Here is a 23,012-nt window from a genome sequence, read left to right on the forward strand (position 1 = left end):
ACACATCTGGGGACTTGGAGGAGAGCTCTAAGAAGTCTGGATTGAACTCTCTCAAGTGGGGAGAAAGCAGAGGAAGGTGGACCCAAAAAGAACCATAGAAGAGTTGTGCCAAAGTTTTGGCCTTGTATAATTTTAGAGCTGCGGGAATGAAGAAACCCCCTTGTGCTCTGAAGAATTTAAGGATACAGTACAATTAGCATTTTTTCCGCTAGGGGGTGCCCAATTGGGGCTTCTCCAGGGGCAGCAGAATGTCTTGGGCAGGAGAATCCCTGCAGGGGCTCTCAGACTCCCTTGGCTGTTTCTTCCCTCCCTCCCAGGAAGCTGCAACTGGCTCTGGATTCTGCGCTCCTCAGGAAGCTGAACCTGCAACCCTGGCGAGGATGGAAGTAGGAAGATGGACGGGTGACTTGGTCAGGCTGTCTCCCGCATCCCTCCCCACAACCTCTGAGCATTCCCTCCCAGGACCCTTGGAGAAATCTGGTGAGTTCCAGGGATGAGGAGAAGGGGACAGGGACAGATGGATGGTGGAGGGAGAAAGAGGAAAAGATGGAGAGGAGACAAATGGAAGGAAGTTCCTGACAGGAAGAAGGAAGGGGTGAGGCCTTCTCCGAAGCAGCTCTTTGTTTCTGAATCCATTTCCTAAAGTAGTGGGGGCAGATTTTCTTCCTCCAGGCTTTGAAATCTTAGGTGTTATTTCAATGGCAAGAATAATTGATTATAATGATGTTGCTCACCAATCCTGAAAAATCGGTGAAGGGGAATGAAATGCTTCACATAATTATTTATAATTAATGTATTTAAATTGTTTCTATTACTCTTATTTTTTATAGACAGGGTCAGAATGATACATTCCACCAGCATCAAAACACAATAAATGCATGCACCTTACCAGTTTGGTGGGGTTATGGGACAAAGGACCAGTTATCATGATACACAATTCCTGTGGCTGGAGGCTCTGCACTTAGGATTGGGGCTGCAGAGTGAGAGGGGCACCTCCCTGCTACACTGCTCTTCCTTTCCCCCCCTGCCTCCGCTTCCCTCTCCGCCGTGAGGAGAACCGTCAAAATGGGCTGGGCTCCCTGCTGAGGAACAGGGAGAGGGGCGGCAAAAGCCCCAGGTACGCCGCTGATCATCGGACGACTATATGCATCGTCCATCGGGAAGCAGCAGCTGCCTTGGACCCCTCATTCTGCCCCTTGAGCTCAGCACTGAAGGGAGCAGCTCCCCAAGGTCTCCGGCAGGGTCCGTGCCAGCCTGAGCCAGAGATGTTTGCCCCTGTGCCCTCCTGCAGACGTCCTGCCCCTCAGCTGCGCCCCTTCCCTAAGTGCAGACTGGGGTTGTTTGTGTGAGTGAGTGAGTGAGTGAGTGAGTGAGATAATAATTTTAGTACCCCTGTGTAATGGCTTGTTTCTTCCGCACAGACATGAGACAACTCCAGTAGTAATTATCTCAAACTCATAAATCACTGTGGAGCTCAGTCTTCGGCCTGTTCATCCCAGCTTGCAGTTGCCAAGTCCTCCAGCAAAGAAGCCCCCACTTTCGCTTTCTTTTCCCCTCTTCTCGCAGATTCTCTCGAGCCTACGATTTTTTGGACAGGCTATTTCTGTTGGTTTCTGCTCTCTTCACTGTGCAGCGAAAGGCTTGTCACAAGACAATGTTTACATTCCACAGAGTTACTGTTGGAGTTTTCTCACGGGAAAGGGAAGCTGGATGTGACGTACACTGGTTTCCTGTTTTTCACTGTTCTCACTGTGTGATTCTCTCCGTGCTTCAGAGGAGAGAGGATGCCTTTTTCTGCTCCGGCAGAGTAAAGATGTTTTTCTGTAATCTACCAGCTTTGAAATGTAAATAAAGCAACTTAGAGTATGAGCACGTATTCCTCATCATTCCGCTGTGCACTTGGACACTGCTACAAATCAACATTTTGGTTATCGGTCCAGAAGAAAGACGCAGTCATCTGATGCCGGCAAAAGGATCGGAATGCAGAGGGACGGATCGGACGGTATCTGTTCTGCGCGTCAAGATGATTGATGAGGTATGTGCTACTGCTCCGGGCAGCCTGCCAGCATCTAATTAATGGCTTTATGGCTGGACTTTGAACTTTTATGTCCGTTTGCCGGGAACAGGCAGCGGCTATGGCTATGCTGGGGAAATCGAAAGTAACTTTTAAAAGTGCCTTTTGGGCTAAAGCAGCTGCAGAAGTGACGCAGCATGATTTAGGGCAGCAGAGAGAAAGCACTTTTGAACTTGCCTTTGGAATGAGGCTTGAAGCAGCAGAGATGCAGCTTGTATAAAGCAGCTTGTTTAAAGCAGCAGAGATGATGCAGAAGGCTAATGCCAGAGTCATGATGGCCCTTCAGGATGCTTGTGGGATTCCCAAGCTCAATAAGAAAAATGTGGACTGGGTTCTCTATGCAGAGGCTATTCTGCGGAAAGAGGGTCTGTTTGAAGTTATTACAGACACCCCCCCCAGCTCCAATTACAGATGCATGGGAAGCTAAGGATTCCAAAGCAAGGGGAACTCTTACATTGATAGTATCCCCAGAAGAGCTCTGTCTATTGCGTGATAAGACCTCAGCCAGAGAAATTTGGCACGCTTTGAGAGAGGCACACTTGAGGACAGAAGCTGGATCTACCATGTTTTATTTTAACAAGCTGCATAATATGGCTCTTGCTGAAGGTGGAGATGTGCGTACACATCTGATGGAGATGCAGAATTTGAGACATGAGCTGCAACAGAGAGGACTCAACTTTCCAGAGGCTGTGTATTCCTTCATGATACTACAATCTTTGGGTTCAGGTTGGGAGTCTGTTGCGACTCAGATTGCTGTACAGCCTACCGCTCAGCTGACAGTGGATTATGTCACTGCCGTGATTCAGAATGAAGCAGATCGCCGGGGTGCTGGCTGCATGGGAAAGGGGGAGTCTTCACAGACGTCATCCCTGAGTGCAGTGGAACCACCAGATGGCGCCAAAGCTTTGAAGGCAGTGAAATGCTACTCGTGTGGACGTCTAGGCCATATGAAGAGGGAATGCAGATATCCCAGGGCCAAGACAGAGCAGCGCAGCGGAAGCTCATTGCGTGGAAAAGGCCAGAGCAAAGGCAAAGGTCCGGTGTCCAGGACAACGCAGCACAAGGCAATGGTCTCACGCTTCACTCCAAAAGTTGCAGAGGTCCAGAAGACGTCTAGATCTTTCTTCGTTGTTGATTCAGCAGCAACGCATCACATGTGCAACGATAAGCGACTGTTCGTGTCTTTTACACCGCAGGAAGGTGCGATTCACCAGGCGGATGACCACACAATTCCCAGTAAAGGCTACGGAACTGTTGTTCTTCACAGTTTGGACTTATCGATACAGAATGTACTTTATGTGCCAGATGCCAAACATAATTTGCTCAGCGTTGGACAGCTGAATGAGCGGAAAATTGACGTTTCCTTTAAGAACAAAAGGTGCATCATCACAAAGAAAAATGATTATGTATTGTATGCTGAATATGTTGATCGTTTATATGTTTTGTATTATGATGATGTTGTGCAGGATGACACTTGTTGCATTGCAGGTACTAACGAAAGTTTGCATGCAGAATGTATTCATGATTTTCATCGAAAATTTGGTCATTTGGGTTTTGAGGCAGTATCTAAAATGCCTGCCTTGGTTGAAGGTATGACTATTAAACCCTGCAGGTACCACATGAAGTGCAAGGCATGCGCAGCAAACAAGGTGAAAATGGCTGCGAAAGGTAAGGTGTCTAGTAGGCAAGCCACAGAACCATACCAAATTGTTCATGCTGATTTGGTTGGACCACTAGCGCCCTCTTTGGGTGGAAATAGGTACTTCATGGTTCTCATTGATGCATTTTCCAGGTATATTTATGTGTACAATCTCAAGCAGAAATCAGAGGCTTTTCCTAGGTTCAAGGAATTCTGTGCTTGGTTGGAAAATGTGCATGGTAAGAAGGTAAAGACTCTTTTCAGTGATCGCGGGGGGGAATTCACTTCTCAGCAATTTGAAGCTTTTCTGACTGAGAAAGGAATTCAACACGATTTGTCTAGTCCTCGCTCGCCATGGCAGAATGGACTTGCAGAACGAGCAAATCAGACATTGCTTCAAGGGTTAAAAACCTTGCTACATGATGCAAATCTTCCAGAGAGTTATTGGGCCGAAGCTCTCTCATGTTTCACTTACAGTTATAATCGCAGGTTATCTTCAGCGATTGGTTGTACCCCCTATGAGAAGATGTTTGGCAAAAAGCCATACATCAAACACATGAAAATTTTTGGTTCTGACATGTGGGTTCACTCACCACAAAACTCCAAGTTAGACAAGCGTGGTTTGCATGGTATCTTTCTAGGTTATGAGAAAGGTTCTTACAGAATAAGGATGACTGACTCTAAGACAATTAAACTCACAAGAAGTGTTGAGTACAATGCCAAGTGGGGGGAGAATGTGGGAATTTTCCAATGTTATCCTGATGACAGTGATGAGACTGAGGGTAGTCAAAAGCAGCCACAGCAACCCACACCCACTGATGAAAGTTCTGATTCTGAGTCTGAAACTGAATCAGGTGATTCAGAGGATTTCAAGAGTGCGAAAGCCTCTATGCGACCCTCTGAAAGTTCTGATCAGGAATTGGAAGAACCATTGTTCACAATAGGTCACTTTTCTCCTAAGAAGGAAGAGGAGAGTGTTGAAGACCTCAGGCTAATTCGCAGGTCACAAAGAGCCACAAAAGGCAGACCTCCAAAGAGATTTGCTGATGAGTTTGCTAAGATAGCAGTAACAGCTGTTAAAAGCTCCAAGAAGGTATTTGAACCTTCAAGTTTCCAAGAGATCCAGGATTTGGATTCAAAGGAAGCTGAGCCATGGTTAAATGCCATGAAGGCTGAGCTTGATTCCTTGGAAAGGAACAAAACATGGGAACTTGTTCCAGTAGTTCCAGGAATGAAACTGCTTGGAAGCAAATGGGTCTTCAAAGCGAAGACTGATCAAAATGGCAAGATAGTCAGACACAAAGCCAGATTGGTAGCCAGAGGTTTTGCACAGGTACCAGGTGAAGACTATCACGAGACCTACTCACCCACAGTGAGGTATGAGAGCATTAGGCTTATGCTCAAGCTAGCTGCAGAGGAGAATCTACACATTAGTCACCACGATGTGAATACAGCTTTTCTGTACGGATCTCTAGATGAATCACTTTATATGCTTCCACCTGATGGCGTACAGGTAAAACAGGGATTTGTTTGTGCTCTGAAAAAGTCCCTTTATGGTCTCAAACAAAGTGCACGGTGTTGGCACACAAAACTCACTGAGGTATTGTTTTCTCTAGGTTTTCAGCAAGGGAAAGCTGATCCATGTGTATTTGTCAAAGAGGAGGGGCAAAAGAAACTGTATTGCTTGTTTTATGTTGATGATCTTTTATTCTTTTGGGATGATGTCACAATGTACAATAACGCCCTAGCTCAACTGAAAGAGCACTTTGACATGAAAGATCTTGGTGAGGTAAACAACTACCTGTCTCTGGAAATAGAGAGAGATCAAGATGGTAACATTCTAGTACACCAGTCACGGAAAATTGCTGATGTGTTAGGCAAACTAAACCTGATGGATGCTAACCCTGTAGACACACCGATGACAACAGGTTATCAGGTAGATGACACTGAAGAAGCATTTTCTGACACTACACTGTACAGAAGTGTGCTAGGCAAGCTAAACTTCATTGCCAGATGTTCAAGACCAGACATTGCTGTTAGCTGTAATTTGCTAAGCAGACAAGTCAACAATCCTACTGTTAAGGATTGGAAAGCTCTGAAACGCATAGCGTGATATTTGAAAGGCACTATGCATTACAGACTGAGATTTAACAATCAGAAGTCTGGTGGTCTTGAGATATTTGCAGATGCAAGTTTTGGAAGTGACACAACAGACAGGAAAAGTACGTCTGGAGTTTGCTATATGTACAATCAGGCTCTATTTGATTGGTCATGCAAGAAGCAAACAACAGTTAGCTTAAGTACTTGTGAAGCTGAACTGAATGCACTGTCTTATTCACTCAAAGATTGTGAATGGTTGTTACAATTGTGCAAAGACATGAAAATTCCTGTCAAATGTCCAATCCAGGTTTACCAAGACAACAAAGCATGTTTGGCTTTGCTGAATTCTGAAGGTTGTAAGCAAAGCACGAAGCACTTGCAATTGAAGTTGCAACATGCTAGGGAACGTATTCAGAAGGGACTCGTAACGGTGTCCTATATGCCAAGTAATGAAATTCCTGCTGATGTATTGTCCAAGATTGTATCAAGAGATCAACACTGTACCTATGTGCAGAAGTTGGGTTTGTACTGATATTGTACGAACACGCTGCCCAGTGGTGTTCACAGAAAGGGGGAGGATGTTGGTTTCTGCTCTCTTCACTGTGCAGCGAAAGGCTTGTCACAAGACAATGTTTACATTCCACAGAGTTACTGTTGGAGTTTTCTCACGGGAAAGGGAAGCTGGATGTGACGTACACTGGTTTCCTGTTTTTCACTGTTCTCACTGTGTGATTCTCTCCGTGCTTCAGAGGAGAGAGGATGCCTTTTTCTGCTCCGGCAGAGTAAAGATGTTTTTCTGTAATCTACCAGCTTTGAAATGTAAATAAAGCAACTTAGAGTATGAGCACGTATTCCTCATCTTTCCGCTGTGCACTTGGACACTGCTACAAATCAACAATTTCGGGGGCTCTGTGTCAGAGCTCAAACTGGAGATAACAGTCTGTGCCCCCACCCCCTGTCACCCCCTCTTCCTGCTCCTCGTTCTTTGCTCCTGCTGCAGCTTGGCTGCTCCTCCCCTGCTTCACATTCCAACTGAATCACATCTCTTGCGTTCTCAGGCTCTGTCAGCGGAGGCACGAGAGGCTTGAGATTCACGGAGCTGACACCCTGTAATTTTGTCCGTCCCTAAGCTTCCATGGAGATACTGTGGTACAACCTTGGTGCAAATTTCAAAATAAGTACACAAAGCCAACAAAGAGACTCAGAGGTTTATAGTGGCACCAGCTTTCCTGGTCAAGAGTCGACTTTGTCAGACTGCAGCCCACAAAAGCTTAGGCCATAATACATTTATCTGCCTATAAGGGCTGCAAAAGATGAATCAACAGAAGCGTTGTTCATCTATGGAATCTATCCTACAGGAGACAGTGATGGCCAGCAACATGGATAGCTTGAAAAAAAGGATAAGACTGACGTCCCTGCTCTGCCCTCGTGGTCTAGGCAATCATGCTTCTTGATACTAGTTTCTGGAAAGCACACGAAGGCAGAGAAGACTCTTGTGCTCCAATCCTGCTTGCTGGTTTCCCACAGGCATCTGGTTGGCCTCTGTGAGAAGAGGATGCTGGACTAGGTGGGCCTTTGCCTGATCCAGCAGGCTCTTCTTAGGTTCCAACATAGTGCAATATTTTTACAGTTACATGTAGCACTTAAGTTTTATTTATTTCACAAGGGAAATACTGTTACTTGAGCCTGAGATCATTTCTTCACTTCAGAAAGAAAAAATAGATGTGTCTAATAAGCCAGTTCCACCAGAGATCTGTATTATAAAACGATGGTGCTTTATTAAGTGTGAATGGAGTGATCATGTGTTGCTCTTGCCACTATCTCATCAGCTTTCGTAAAATTTGGAACCTAGAGAGGATAGTGGAGAATGAAGGTGTTAAAATGAGAGAAGGTACAGATTGGGATTGACATGTGTTCAGTTCCCTTTTTGTCTTTCTTGAAAGTCTAACAGAATTCTCTTTCCTCCCAGACTCCCAAACAGGTGAGGAAGATGAAAGTCAGAATTCTATGAAGCCACATGTGAATTTATGGGGGAAAACAAAGAAATTGAGGATACAACAAAAAAGTCACAAAGGAGAGAAACTATTTAAATGTACGGCATGTGGAAAGAGTTTTAGCATAAGCGGCACACTTAGAATACACCAACGAACTCACACCGGGGAAAAACCATTTGAATGTGTGGATTGTGGAAAGAGCTTCAGTCGAAATGATACACTTAGAATACACCAACAAACTCACACAGGGAAGAAACCATTTAAATGTATGGAGTGTGGTAAGAGCTTCAGTCATAGTAGAAATCTTAGAATACACCAAAGAATTCACACAGGGGAGAAGCCATTTGAATGTTTTGAGTGTGGAAAGAGCTTCAGTCAAAGTGAGAAACTTAGAATACACCAACGAACTCACACAGGGGAGAAACCATTTAAATGTATTGAATGTGGAAAGAGCTTCAGTCATTGTGGAAATCTTAGAATACATCAACGAAGTCACACGGGGGAGAAGCCATTTGAATGTTTTGAATGTGGAAAGAGCTTCAGTCAAAGTGGAGAACTTAGAATGCACCAACGAACTCACACAGGGGAGAAACCATTTGAATGTGTGGATTGTGGAAAGAGCTTTAGTCGAAATGATACACTTAGAATACACCAACAAACTCACACAGGGAAGAAACCATTTAAATGTATGGAGTGTGGTAAGAGCTTCAGTCATAGTGGAAATCTTAGAATACACCAAAGAATTCACACGGGGGAGAAGCCATTTGAATGTTTTGAGTGTGGAAAGAGCTTCAGTCGAAGTGGAGAACTTAGAATACACCAACGAACTCACACAGGGGAGAAACCATTTAGATGTATTGAATGTGGAAAGAGCTTCAGTACAAGTTGGAAACTTAGAATGCACCAACGAACTCACACAGGGGAGAAACCATTTAAATGTATTGAATGTGGAAAGAGCTTCAGTCATTGTGGAAATCTTAGAATACATCAACGAAGTCACACAGGGGAGAAACCATATAAATGTATTGAATGTGGAAAGAGCTTCAGTGATAGGGGATCACTTAGAAGACACCAACGAACTCACACAGGGGAGAAACCATTTAAATGTATTGAATGTGGAAAGAGCTTCAGTGAAAGTGGAGCACTTAGAAAACACCAACGAACTCACACAGGGGAGAAACCATTTAAGTGTATTGAATGTGGAAAGAGCTTCAGTGAAAGTGGAGAACTTAGAATACATCAAGGAATGCACACAGGGGAAAAACCATATAAATGTATTGAATGTGGAAAGAGCTTCAGTGATAGGGGATCACTTAGAAGACACCAACGAACTCACACAGGGGAGAAACCATTTAAATGTATTGAATGTGGAAAGAGCTTCAGTGCTGGTGGATCACTTAGAATACACCAACGAACTCACACAGGGGAGAAACCATTTAAGTGTATTGAATGTGGAAAGAGCTTCAGTGAAAGTGGAGCACTTAGAAAACACCAACGAACTCACACAGGGGAGAAACCATTTAAGTGTATTGAATGTGGAAAGAGCTGCAGTGGAAGTAGAGAACTTAGAATACATCAACGAACGCACACAGGGGAAAAACCATATAAATGTATTGAATGTGGAAAGAGCTTCAGTGATAGGGGATCACTTAGAAGACACCAACGAACTCACACAGGGGAGAAACCATTTAAATGTATTGAATGTGGAAAGAGCTTCAATGAAAGTGGAGCACTTAGAAAACACCAACGAACTCACACAGGGGAGAAACCATTTAAGTGTATTGAATGTGGAAAGAGCTTCAGTGAAAGTGGAGAACTTAGAATACATCAACGAACGCACACAGGGGAAAAACCATATAAATGTATTGAATGTGGAAAGAGCTTCAGTGATAGGGGATCACTTAGAAGACACCAACGAACTCACACAGGGGAGAAACCATTTAAATGTATTGAATGTGGAAAGAGCTTCAGTCAAAGTGGAGACCTTAGAATACATCAAAGAACTCACACAGGGGAGAAACCATTTAAATGTATTGAATGTGGAAAGAGCTTCAGTCAAAGTGGAGCCCTTAGAATACATCAAAGAACTCACACAGGGGAGAAACCATATGAATGTTTTGAGTGTGGAAAGAGCTTCAGTGCTAGTGGAAAACTTAGAAGACACCAACGAACTCACACAGGGGAGAAACCATTTAAATGTATTGAATGTGGAAAGAGCTTCAGTCATTATGGAAATCTTAGAATACATCAACGAACTCACACGGGAAAACGATTTAAATGTATTGAATGTGGAAAGAGCTTCAGTGATAGTGGATCACTTAGAATACACCAACGAACTCACACAGGGGAGAAAGCATTTAGATGTATTGAATGGAAAGAGGTTCAGTGAAAGTGGAGCACTTAGAAGACACCAACGAACTCACACAGGGGAGAAACCGTTTCAATGTATGGAATGTGAAAAGAGCTTCAGCAAAAGTGGAGCACTTAGAATACACCAACGCACTCACACAGGGGAGAAACCATTTCAATGTATTGAATGTGGAAAGAGCTTCAGTCAAAGTGGAGACCTTAGAATACATCAAAGAACTCACACAGGGGAGAAACCATTTAAATGTATTGAATGTGGAAAGAGCTTCAGTCAAAGTGGAGACCTTAGAATACATCAAAGAACTCACACAGGGGAGAAACCATATGAATGTTTTGAGTGTGGAAAGAGCTTCAGTGCTAGTGGAAAACTTAGAATACACCAACGAACTCACACAGGGGAGAAACCATATGAATGTTTTGAGTGTGGAAAGAGCTTCAGTGCTCGTGGAAAACTTAGAATACACCAACGAACTCACACAGGGGAGAAACCATTTGAATGTATTGAATGCGGAAAGAGCTTCAGTGAAAGAGGAGCACTTAGAAGACACCAACGAACTCACACAGGGGAGAAATCGTTTCAATGTATGGAATGTGGAAAGAGCTTCAGTACAAGTGGGAAACTTAGAATACACCAACGAACTCACACAGGGGTGAAACCATTTAAATGTATTGAATGTGGAAAGAGCTTCAGTCATTATGGAAATCTTAGAATACATCAACGAACTCACACGGGAAAACGATTTAAATGTATTGAATGTGGAAAGAGCTTCAGTGATAGTGGATCACTTAGAATACACCAACGAACTCACACAGGGGAGAAACCATTTAAATGTATTGAATGTGGAAAGAGCTACAGTCAAAGTGGATCACTTAGAATACACCAACGAACTCACACAGGGGAGAAATCATTAAAATGTATTGAATGTGGAAAGAGCTTCAGTCGATATGAACACCTTAGAATACATCAACGAACTCACACAGGTGAGAAACCATTTAGATGTCCTGAATGTGCAAAGAGCTTCAGTGAAAGTAGAAAACTTGGAATACACCAACGAATTCACACGGGGGAGAAACCATTTAAATGTATTGAATGTGGAAAGAGCTTCAGTGGAAGTAGAGCACTTAGAATACATCAACGAACACACACAGGGGAAAAACCATTTATATGTATTGAATGTAGAAAGAGCTTCAGCAAAAGTGGAGCACTTAGAATACACCAACGAACTCACACAGGGGAGAAACCATTTAAATGTATTGAATGTGGAAAGAGCTTCAGTGAACGTGGAGCACTTAGAATACATCAAAGAACTCACACAGGGGAGAAACCATTTGAATGTTTTGAGTGTGGAAGGAGCTTCAGTGTTAGTGGAAAACTTAGAATACACCAACGAACTCACACAGGGGAGAAACCATTTAAGTGTATTGAATGTGGAAAGAGCTTCAGTGAAAGTGGAGCACTTAGAATACATCAGCGAAGTCACACAAGGGAGAAACCATTTAAATGTATTGAATGTAGAAAGAGCTTCAGCAAAAGTGGAGCACTTAGAATACACCAACGAACTCACACGGCGGAGAAACCATTTAAATGTATTGAATGTGGAAAGAGCTTCAGTGAACGTGGAGCACTTAGAATACATCAACGAACACACAAAGGGAAAAAACCATTTATATGTATTGAATGTAGAAAGAGCTTCAGCAAAAGTGGAGCACTTAGAATACACCAACGAACTCACACAGGGGTGAAACCATTTAAATGTATTGAATGTGGAAAGAGCTTCAGTGAACGTGGAGCACTTAGAATACATCAACGAACTCACACGGGGGAGAAACCATTTGAATGTTTTGAGTGTGGAAAGAGCTTCAGTGTTAATGGAAAACTTAGACTACATGAACGAACTCACACGGGGGAGAAACCATTTAAATGTATTGAATGTGGAAAGAGCTTCAGTTATAGTGAATCATTTAGAATACACCAACAAACTCACACAGGGGAGAAACTATTTAAATGTTTGGATTGTGGAAAGAGCTTCAGTCGAAGTGGGGCACTTAAAAGTCATCAGCGAAGTCATACAGGGCAGAAACCATTTAACTGTATGGTGTGCGGTAAGAGCTTCAGTCAAAGTGGACACCTTAGAAGATATCAGCGAACTCACACACGATGAAAACTACAGGTGTATTGAATGTCGAAACGGCATCAGAGGGAGTGGAGACCTTAATATTCATTAGCAAATTCGCACTAGGCAAACAATATAATTGTATGGAGTTTTTCACTCAGGGTTCACTACTTACATCAAGAAACTCTTAAGGGGGAAATCAGTTGTAAATACATGTAATGATATTTTAGTGTTTGTACTTAAATTTGTATACACGTATACATGAATTTAGTGATGTATGGAAGTGGGAGCTGGACCATAAAGAAGGCTGATTGCCGAAGAATTTATATGTTTGAATTATGGTTTTGGAGGAGCCTCTTGATTGTTACATGGACTGCAAGAAGATCAAACCTCTCCATTCTTAAGGAAATCAGCCCTGAGTGCTCACTGGAAGGACAGATCGTGAAGCTGAGGCTCCAATACTTTGGCCACCTCATGAAAAGAGAAGACTCCCTGGAAAAGACCCTGTTGTTGGGAAAGATGGAGGGCCCATGGAGAAGGGGACGACAGAGAACGAGATGGTTGGACAGTGTTCTCAAAGCTACCAGCATGAGTTTGACCAAACTGTGGGAGGCAGTGGAAAATAGGAGTGCCTGGCGTGCTCTGGTCCATGGGGTCACAAAGAGTCGGACACGACTAAACAACTAAACAACTAAAATAAACCTTGATGTTTCCCCCAGTCTTTGGATAACTTCCCCTTGTCCCTGGGTGGAGTCGTTTCGGTGACATAATGATTGTCATTCACAGCCTGAACATCAGAGATAGAAAGAGTAATAATGTAATTCAAAAACTGGGTAATGGTTAAAAAATGTGCTTTTGTTTTTATTCTTGAATATTATTTTCCTTTGTTACAGATAGGTAGCCGTGTTGGTCTGCCATAGTCAAAACAAAATAAAAAAATTCATTCCAGTAGCACCTTAAAGACCAACTAAGTTAGTTCTTGGTATGATCTTTCGTGTGCATGCACACTTCTTCAGATGAGAAACCAAGACAGAGAAACCAGTAGGAGAACACTTCAATCTCCCAGGACATTATATACAAGATCTCAAAGTAGCTGTTCTACTACAAAGGAATTTCAGAAATAGACTGGAAAGAGAAGCTGCTGAATTGCAACTTATTACCAAACTTAAAACCATGGAGAGACCTGGTCTGAACAAAGACATTGGATTCTTATCTCATTATACATGACAAAGCCATTTTTCACCTTCTCACCCCTTGCTTTTTCCTGTAAGACCTATTGCAGTCGTTAAGAGTCGTCAACAGGCTCATCACAGCTATCTGCAAATCACCCATTCCCACCACCCTTCTGAGTAATACGCCCTCCCCACCTTCTCACTATATAGAAGGGTCTGGTGACTTCTGTTTCAGTGTATCTGAAGAAGTGTGCATGCACACGAAAGCTCATACCAAGAACTAACTTAGTTGGTCTTTAAGGTGCTACTGGAAGGAAATTTTTTTTTCCTTTGTGTTTATTTCTTTTCCAGCAGGGTAGTATAAAAATAGAAGAGCAGGGATCCAGGAGACCCACTCAAAGGGAGAGACTGGAGTGCAAAGGAAGGAAACCTGCTGGCCAAGTTGGGACCATCAGGGATCTTCTACCTCGGGCAGATTTATGTCAGATTAAACAGGAGCAAGAGGAGGGGCAGCAGCAGCAGCACTGGGAGGCCCAGAAGCAGGATTTCCTGAAGACGATGCAGCCCCCTCCTTCAGGGTGGGAAACCCCACAGGCTCCCAGTCCTCTCCACTCCGGGGATGGTGTCCTCTCCTTCAGGGGAGCTGCGGATGCCAGTCAGAGGCCCAGTGGGAGTGTAGGGGGAGCAGACCAGACCCTGTTCCCAGACACTGAGGGGCTTCCGGGAAAGGTAAGTGCCCTCCTCTCACCTGGGTTTCCAGCACCTGGAGGTCACAGTTCCACTGCCTCTAGACATGGAGGTTCTGTTTAGCTTTGGTGGTGAATATTCCTCCTCCCTGCACTTTCTCTCTAATCCACTTTAAAAAGGCTTGCTAGACCAAACCTAACATGGGAGGTTTGTGTGAGGAAATTTCACCCCTACATACCCAAGAATCTCCTGATGTTCTCTACTGATTCTTCAGAGAGGAGGGGCGGTTTTCTGCTCTCTACTTATTCCGCTCCAGCCTCACATCAAAGTGTCAGTCAGTGTGTCGGAGAGAGAGAGACTGAGTGTTAGAGATCGTGTGTATAGATAAGGTTGCTGCTAAGAGCAGCTGCAGGCACTCAGTGCAGTTCAGCATTCATTTTTAGTTTAGACCTCATGTAGCTCTGTATATAGTTGTGTATTATAGCTGTAGATAGAATAAAGAATATATTCTACAGAGCTGCTCTCCAAGTCTTTTATGCTCTGCTATACTCTGCTGTGCGACGACTGTCTTGTGGAAGTGAATCCGGTGCTCACAACTCTAAGAGGAACAGCTGATAAGCGGCTTAGCGGATTAGCAGATAAGCGGCAGTTTAGAGATAAGGAGCTTAGCGCCTTTCAGAAAAGGCAAAAAAAAAGGGGAGACCTCGAAAGAAATTTCGTTTTGCGAGAAAACCCCTTAGAAAGAATCGTTTTGCGAAGCGGGCAAAATGTCGGAAAGCCCTTTCGTCTTGCGCGTTTTTCGTTTAGCGGGGCATTCGTCTAGCGGGGTACCACTGTATTTTAAAATTTTTGGGTCGGAAGTTTGGGTGCATACCTTGCAGGGTGACAAACTGAGTAAGCATGGAGAACATGGTGTTTTCCTAGGATATGAGAAAGGGTCTTATCGTGTCCTGATCACAGACACGAAAACCATACGGCTGACCAGGAGTATTGATGACAATCCGAAATGGGACAAAGTTGGCGTTTTTCAGAGCCTTCCCATTTGTTTTTTTTTTTAAATAAATTTTATTAACCGGCCAATCACATCAAATCAAATCACATCACATAAATTCCAAATTACAGAGCCGAATTTTTAAAATTTTGTTGGGGGGTCCCATACTTTCAGATCCGAGGAGGAATTCTGATCTAATCATTCCTTCTGCATTAATGTCCAAATCAGTCCAAATAAGTCCAAATAGATGTTCAAACAGTCCAAACATGTATTCATATCTTGCTGTTTCCACATCACTCTTAATCAAATATTTTCTCTTTGTCCTTTATGGTCTCTTCTGATGGTCTCCTTAAGCCGATAAACACCAATAATACTCCTGCGTAGATTTCCCGTCGTAAATCCTCCATTCCAGTTAGTTCCCATAAATCGTCACCTTCGGAGATAAGATCACTTTTCCCCTCGTAGATTTATAGCTCTGTCGTACCTAAAGCCTCTTTGAGGGGTCTCTCCCACGATGTAAACACACACTCTTCCTCCTCCCAGGCTTTTTCCTCCGACAGAGCCTCCCACGATGGCGTTGACGGCATTTTTGATTGCGTCAGCCCAAAGCTCTTAAACATTCCACCAGAGCCTTCCCATTTGTGATGATGGTGCAAAAGGGGCAAAGACAGTTAAGAGGGAGGCAAGTGCTGTTGTAGCTGACGATAATTCTGATGCCGATGTAGATTCGGATGATGGCACAGATTATCAGAGCCCAAAGCCTCAGGTGAGTCTGATGCAGATTCAGACTTAGCAGCTTCATATACTTTAGCTCCCCATTCTCCCAAAGAGGAGGAAGCACCAGAACAAGAAGATCAGAGAGTTCTGCGCAGATCCGAGAGAACAACCAAGGGTGTATCACCGAAAAGGTTTTCTGAAGAGTTCGCTAAGGCTGCGGTCACAAGCAACTCTGGTGCGGTTTTTGAACCAAGCATGAAATGTGTTGACAGTAATAGCACAAAACGCTTTATTTCCTTACCTGACCTTAAGTGGTTCATGTGTAATACGTTAAAAGGATCAGGATTGAAGGAGCAAGCATGTGTTTGAGTACAAAAGTGGTTTGTTCAAATCTGCCTAATTAGCAATGTTAATTTGTATCTGGGAGGAAAAAAAATGTGTATGAAGATTTTTCTAGAAGCTGCTTATTCATTTGTGTATTCACAGTGTGTATTTTGTTTAAACCACAGATTGAGGTTTGTGTTTTAACTCTTTCCCTAATGGTTGCAGTAACTGTTTAATGATGTGATAAAAGTGTCTTAGATAAAGGGGAAAAGAGATACCTGCAAATGTGTTAACAAAAGTTGTAAGCAGAGGACAACTTTTGGAGTGTGTGCATAAGTTACAGTTATGTTTAGATTCTTGAATGTTCAGATGAAATGGGGGAGGATGAGGAGATTTCACCCCTCCCATATCCAAGAATCTCCTAATGTTCTCTGCTGATTCTTCAGAGAGGAGGGGCGGTTTTCTGCTCTCTACTTATTCCGCTCCAGCCTCACATCAAAGTATCAGTCAGTGTGTCAAAGAGAGAGAGACTGAGTGTTAGAGATTGTGTGTATGGTTAAGGTTGCTGCTAAGAGCAGCTGCAGGCACTCAGTGCAGTTCAGCATTCATTTTTAATTTAGACTTCATGCAGCTCTGTGTATTATAGTTGTAGATAGAATAAAGAAGATATTCTACAGAGCTGCTCTCCGAGTCGTTTATGCTCTGCTATACTCTGCTATACTCTGTTGTGCAACGACTGTCTTGTGGAAGTGAATCCGGTGCTCACAACTCTAAGCTGTGAGTCCACAGCACTTTGACCTGTTCCTGTGCAGAAGGTGGTCTCTGGAAGTGCTATCCAGCTCGCCTAGCCCAGTCGGGGCTGAAGTGGATGAGTCCAGTTGGTAGCACTGGCTCAAGGGTGATGCTGACATTGTGATCGTATCTCCTGCTATTCTTACTTTTCCTAAACAGCTGCAGGTGACTCTGAATTTTATCAGAGCAGAAGCTGTGTCAGAAGAGGTGACCTTACACCAACCCCCGTTTTCCTCCTCTAAATTGCCTCCTTTTCCAAAATGCTCTTTTCTCCCCACTGAGGTAAAAATCTTGGTACGTCCTGCAGCCTCAGCAATCCCAAGTGTAGTTGCATTAAATAAGACTGGCCTACCTTGAAAGGTTAAGGGACGCAGGTGGCGCTGTGGGTTAAAGCCTCAGCGCCTAGGGCTTGCCGATCGAAAGGTCGGCGGTTCGAATCCCTGCGGCGGGGTGCGCTCCCGCTGCTCGGTCCCAGCGCCTGCCAACCTAGCAGTTCGAAAGCACCTCCGGGTGCAAGTAGATAAATAGGGACCGCTTACCAGCGGGAAGGTAAACGGCGTTTCCGTGTGCGGCTCTGGCTCGCCAGAGCAGCGATGTCACGCTGGCCACGTGACCCGGAAGTGTCTCCGGACAGCGCTGGCCCCTGGCCTCTTAAGTGAGATGGGCGCACAACCCCAGAGTCTGTCAAGACTGGCCCGTACAGGCAGGGGTACCTTTACCTTTACCTTTTTACCTTGAAAGGTTGTTGAAATATCTATTTTGATAACGGCCAGGTTCAGATCACTGAATCACAGCCTGAAAAGCTGGGTTACAGTAAATAAGCACAGTTTTTAATGCATTGCTGCAGCAAAGTTACACTGAAGCCTAAGTTGTCCCAAGTTTAAAAAAAAAAAACTCTAGCTGCCACCGCATTCTCCTCGCCCCCACAACCAGAATGCATCACTCCAGGAAGGACTCCCACCCAACCTTTAGTGAGAGAGGGGGAAAGAAAAGGACTGTAAATGGGTAGTTGCCCATTGCCCAAGAGGGGGCAATGACAATAAATTTATTATTATTATTATTATTATTATTATTATTATTATTATTATTATTATTAAATTTACCAGCTGTGGTCCTGCACTGGCAGCAAGGCTAACAAACGGGAGCTGGGAATGTACTCTTCCCGTATCTCCCTGCATCTGCCTCGTGACCTAATTGTCCCAGCTTACCTCATGATTGGGCCGGCTCTGATGTGGAACTGTGATGAAGCCATAACTAACAAACTTTCCATTTTGCCCAAACCAGGAAATTGCAGCTGCCAGCTTTGGAATAAGCTGGGATATTAAGCTAACTTCAAACTGTGCTTGGTGAAAACAGGAAACTCTGGCTGATCAGTGGCTTTGTGGTTTGACTGATTCCACTGATAGCAGTAAAAATAGGAAGCCCTGTTGCGTTCAAAGGGGTTGTTTGGACAGAGTCTCTGATCAGAATGCCTAGCAGGACAGGCTTAAAAAGGTAAAGGGACCCCTGACCATTAGGTCTAGTTGTGACCGACTGTGGGGTTTTGGCACGCATCTCGCTTTACTGGCTGAGGGTGCCGGCGTACACCTTCCAGGTCATGTGGCCAGCATGACTAAGCCGCTTCTTGCTAACCAGAGCAGCGCATGGAAACGCCGTTTACCTTCCCGCCAGAGCGGTGCCTATTTATCTACTTGCACTTTGATTTGCTTTCAAACTGCTAGGTTGGCAGGAGCAGGGACCGAGCAATGGGAGCTCACCCCATCGCCGGGATTTGAACTGCCAGCCTTCTGATCGGCAAGACCTAGGCTCTGTGGTTTAACTCACAGCGCCATTCGCATCCCAGGACAGGCTTAGGAATCTATTATTATTATTATTATTATTATTATTATTATTTGCAACCTCCCTATCTGACTGGGTTGCCTCAGCCCATCTGGGTAGCTTCCAAGAAAATAAAAACCATCAAAAATTTCCTTGTAAAAGGCTGCCTTCGGAAGTCTTCCATTTCGTAGAAATGGCCTTCGGTTTTAAAGAATTGCCCTCTTTAAGGAATCACATGGTGTAAACATGTATGTTGTCTTCTACGTCCAAACACACACAGACCCACACATAGTAGGAACAAGCAGTGCTTTAAAGTGCTTATCTTGCAAACTTGCCATCTAAGTTGTTTACTCCTGACCAAAGCTCCTGTTTTCCAAAAGGACAGGAGGAGGAAACGGATGGGTTTTAAGGCTCTTTCCATCAGCCGCCTCTCTCCCCTGAGGAACAAGAGCAAAGGGTGTTTGCAGGGCAGGAGGACAGAGGAGGTGACAGCGAGGGCAGAGGGAGCAGTGGGCGGATCCACCGCCTCTCCCAGGGGGTCCCTTCTTCTCCATGCAAGGGCCACCCATGTATTCAGAGCAGTCCTTTGAAGATTAACTCTTAAGTTCCAAGGGACCTAATCTCAAGCTTCTAATGTGCATACCATGCCAGCCTTAGGAAGGGAGGTGGGACAGGCAGGTGAAAGGAATTGGCAAAGGTGTTTGAAAATGGGTGGGGGATCTTGGGAAGGGGGTGCCCAATTGGGGCTTCTCCAGGGGCAGCAGAATGTCTTGGGCAGGAGAATCCCTGCAGGGGCTCTCAGACTCCCTTGGCTTCTTCTTCCCTCCCTCCCAGGAAGCTGCAACTTGCTCTGGATTCTGCGCTCCTCAGGAAGCTGAACCTGCAAACCTAGCTGAGACTGAACCTGCAACCCTGGCCAGGATGGAGGGAGGAAGATGGACGGGTGACCTGGTCAGGCTCTCTCCCGCATCCCTCCCCACAACCTCTGAGCATTCCCTCCCAGGACCCTTGGAGAAATCTGGTGAGTTCCAGGGGAGAGGAGATGGGGACAGGGATAGATGGATGGTGGAGGGAGAAAGAGGAAAAGATGGAGAGGAGACAAATGGAAGGAAGTTCCTGACAGGAAGAAGGAAGGGGTGAGGCCTTCTCCGAAGCTGCTCTTTGTTTCTTGAATCCCTTTCATAAAGTAGTAGGGGCAGATTTTCTTCCTCCAGGCTTTGAAATCTTAGGTGTTATTTCAATGGCAAGAATAATTGATGATAATGATGTTGCACACCAATCCTGAAAAATTGGTGAAGTGGGATGGAAATGTTTCCCATAATTATTTATAATTAATGTATTTAAATTGTTTCTGTTACTTTTATTTATTATAGACAGAGTCAGAATGATACATTCCACCAGCATCAAAATACAATAAATGCATGCACCTCTCCAGTTTGGTGGGCTTAGGTGACAAAGGACCCGTTACCATGATACCCAATTCCTGTGGCTGGAGGCTCTACACTTAGGATTGGGCATATGAAGACCAACAGTGGCACCACGTATTTAAGTTTATAGTGGCACCACGTATCCTGCTCAAAATTCCACTTTGTCTGACTGCAGCCCACAAAAACTTAGGCCATATACATCTATCAGCCTTTAAGGGCTGCAAAGATGAATCAACAGAAGCATAGTTCATCTATGGAATCCATCCTACAGGAGACAGTGACGGACAGCAACTTGGGTAGCTTGAAAAAAAGGAAAAGACTGACGTCTCTGCTCTGCCCTTGTGGTCCTAGGCAATAACGCTTCTTAATACTAGTTTCTGGAAAGCACAGTAAGGAGGAGGACTCTTGTGGTCCAATCCTGCTTGCCGGTTTCCCACAGGCAACTGGTTGGCCTCTGTGAGAAGAGGATGCTGGACTTGGTGGGCCTTTGCCTGATCCAGCAGGCTCTTCTTAGGTTCCACTATATTGCAATATTTTTACAGTTACATGTAGCACTTAAGTTTTATTTATTTCACAAAGGCGACACTCACTCAAACCTGAGATCAATTCTTCAATTGAGAAAGAAAAATACAGAGATGTGTCTAATAAGCCAATTCCACCATTTTGTTGTTGTTTAGTTGTTTAGTCGTGTCCGACTCTTTGTGACCCCATGTACTAGAGCACGCCAGGCACTTCCGTCTTCCACTGCCTCTCACAGTTTGGTCAGATTATAAATGATGGTGCTTTATTAAGTGGGAATGGAGTGATCATGTGTTGCTCTTGCCATTATCTCATCTGCTTTCCAAAAAATTTGGAACCTAGAGAGGACAGTGGAGAATGGAGACGGTGTTAAAATGAGAGACGGTGCAGGCTGGGATTGACAGGTGTTCAGTTCCTTTTTTGTCTTTCTTGAAAGTCGTAACAGGATTCTCTTTCATCCCGGACTCCCAAACAGGTGAGGAAGATGAAGGTCAGAATTCTATGGAGCCACCTGTGAATTCATTGGGAAGAACAAAGAAACAGTTTAAATGTATGGAATGTGGGATGTGCTTTTATCACAGTGGAAGTCTGAGGATACATCAACAAACTCACAAAGGAGAGAAACTATTTGAATGTATGAAGTGTGGAACGAACTTTAGTCATAGTCAAGCACTTAGAATACATCAACGAACTCACACGGCGGAGAAATCATTTGAATGTATGGCATGTGGAAAGAACTTCAACTGGAAAGATAAATTTAGAGTACATTGGCGAACTCACACAGGGGAGAAACCATTTAAATGTTTTGAGTGTGGAAAGAACTTCAACCAGAAAGATAAACTTACAGAACATTGGCGAACTCATACAGGGGAGAAACCATTTAAATGTTTTGAGTGTGGAAAGAGCTTCAGTAAAGATGAAGCACTTAGAAGACATCAACGAACTCACACGGGGGAGAAACCATTTAAATGTATTGAATGTGGAAAAAGCTTCAGTAACAACGGAGCACTTAGAATACATCAACGAACTCACACGGGAGAGAAAACATTTAAATGTATTGAATGTGGAAAAAGCTTCAGTAACAACGGAGCACTTAGAAGACATCAACGAACTCACACAGGAGAGAAACCATTTAAATGTATTGAATGTGGAAAAAGCTTCAGTGAAAGTGAATATCTTAGAATACATCAACGAACTCACATGGGGGAGAAACCATTTAAATGTGTGGATTGTGGAAAGAGCTTCGGTAAAAATGGACACCTTAGAAGACATCAGCTAACACACACACAATGAAAACTACGGGTTTATTGAATGGGGAAAGGGCTTCAGAGGGAGTGGAGACCTTAATATTCATTAACAAATTCACATGGGGGAAACGATATAAATGTATGGAGTTTTCCACTCAGGGTTCACTACTTACATCAAGAAACTCCTAAAGGGGGAAATCAGTTGTAAATGCATGGAATGATGTTTTAGTGTTTGTACTTAAATTTGCATGCAAATATATATGTATTAAAGTAATGAAGATCACATACACTAAATGTACAAAGTAAGTGGCAACTTGTTGCTATATGAACAGGGAGAAAGTGTGAATCTGGAATGCTCAAGGTGTGTGTTGAATCTGTTGAGCTTTCAGGTCCGCCTTTCACTGCCAAAATGATGGGCTGCCCTTGTCTTGTAGATCAGCATTCCAGGCGCTCATTACTTGAACTTTGCATAACCCACTGAAGACCTTTTTACTGATAGCATTTTCCAGCTGAATGAAAAGGTCTCTGTGTTAAATGTTCATTTGGGATTGTTTTGAAACTCATCTCCTATTTTCTGTGCTCTTGTGTACCTGTTTTGAGCTGTTTTTATTAAATATTTTCTGCATTGGCTTTTGACCTGTGGAAGGTGACCAGTGAGGGTGTTTTTTGTGTTTCTTAGTTCACAGAAATGTTTTAAAGGAATGTGAAAGAATTAGGGCCAGGGGAGATGAGTGAAAGGGACTGAGGAGTGGGAGACTGATTTGTTGTGAATGTGGGAGGTGGAGAGGGAGAGAAGAGAAAGCTCCGTTATTTGGTCAGGGCTGTGGCTAAAGGCCTTGGTCCAGCTTTTCTGGGAATTGTAGTCTCAGGATGTCCAATTGTAGTTGGCTGAGGAGGCTCAGAAACCTCTGAGAGGTTCCTCCCAGAACTACAGTTCCCAGAGTTCCTAGGAAGTGAAGATGGTTGTGAAGTCTCTGGTCAGAGGTCAGCAACCTAAGGGCCACGGGCTGGTTCCGGCCCGAATGAGTTC

General features: G+C 44.0%; 2 protein-coding genes across 6 annotated transcripts in view; both read left to right on the forward strand.

Annotated features, from left to right (window-relative positions):
- Nucleotides 1-10,196, forward strand: part of LOC307205997 (uncharacterized protein) — a gene marked incomplete at its 3' end in the record, with an annotated part of 53,509 nt that extends 43,313 nt beyond the window's left edge. For all 5 annotated transcript variants that reach the window (XM_079958785.1, XM_079958781.1, XM_079958782.1 and 2 more), the window contains one exon: nucleotides 7,783-10,196. In XM_079958785.1, coding sequence (XP_079814911.1) covers nucleotides 7,783-10,196 — 2,414 coding nt within the window. The remainder of the gene's footprint in view (nucleotides 1-7,782) is intronic.
- The window catches only part of LOC307208588 (uncharacterized protein), a 54,879-nt gene that overhangs the window by 21,728 nt on the left and 10,139 nt on the right, over nucleotides 1-23,012 (forward strand). The window lies entirely within an intron of this gene.

This window comes from Podarcis cretensis (genome assembly GCF_951804945.1).
Source record: "Podarcis cretensis genome assembly, chromosome: 2".
NCBI lineage: Eukaryota > Metazoa > Chordata > Lepidosauria > Squamata > Lacertidae > Podarcis > Podarcis cretensis.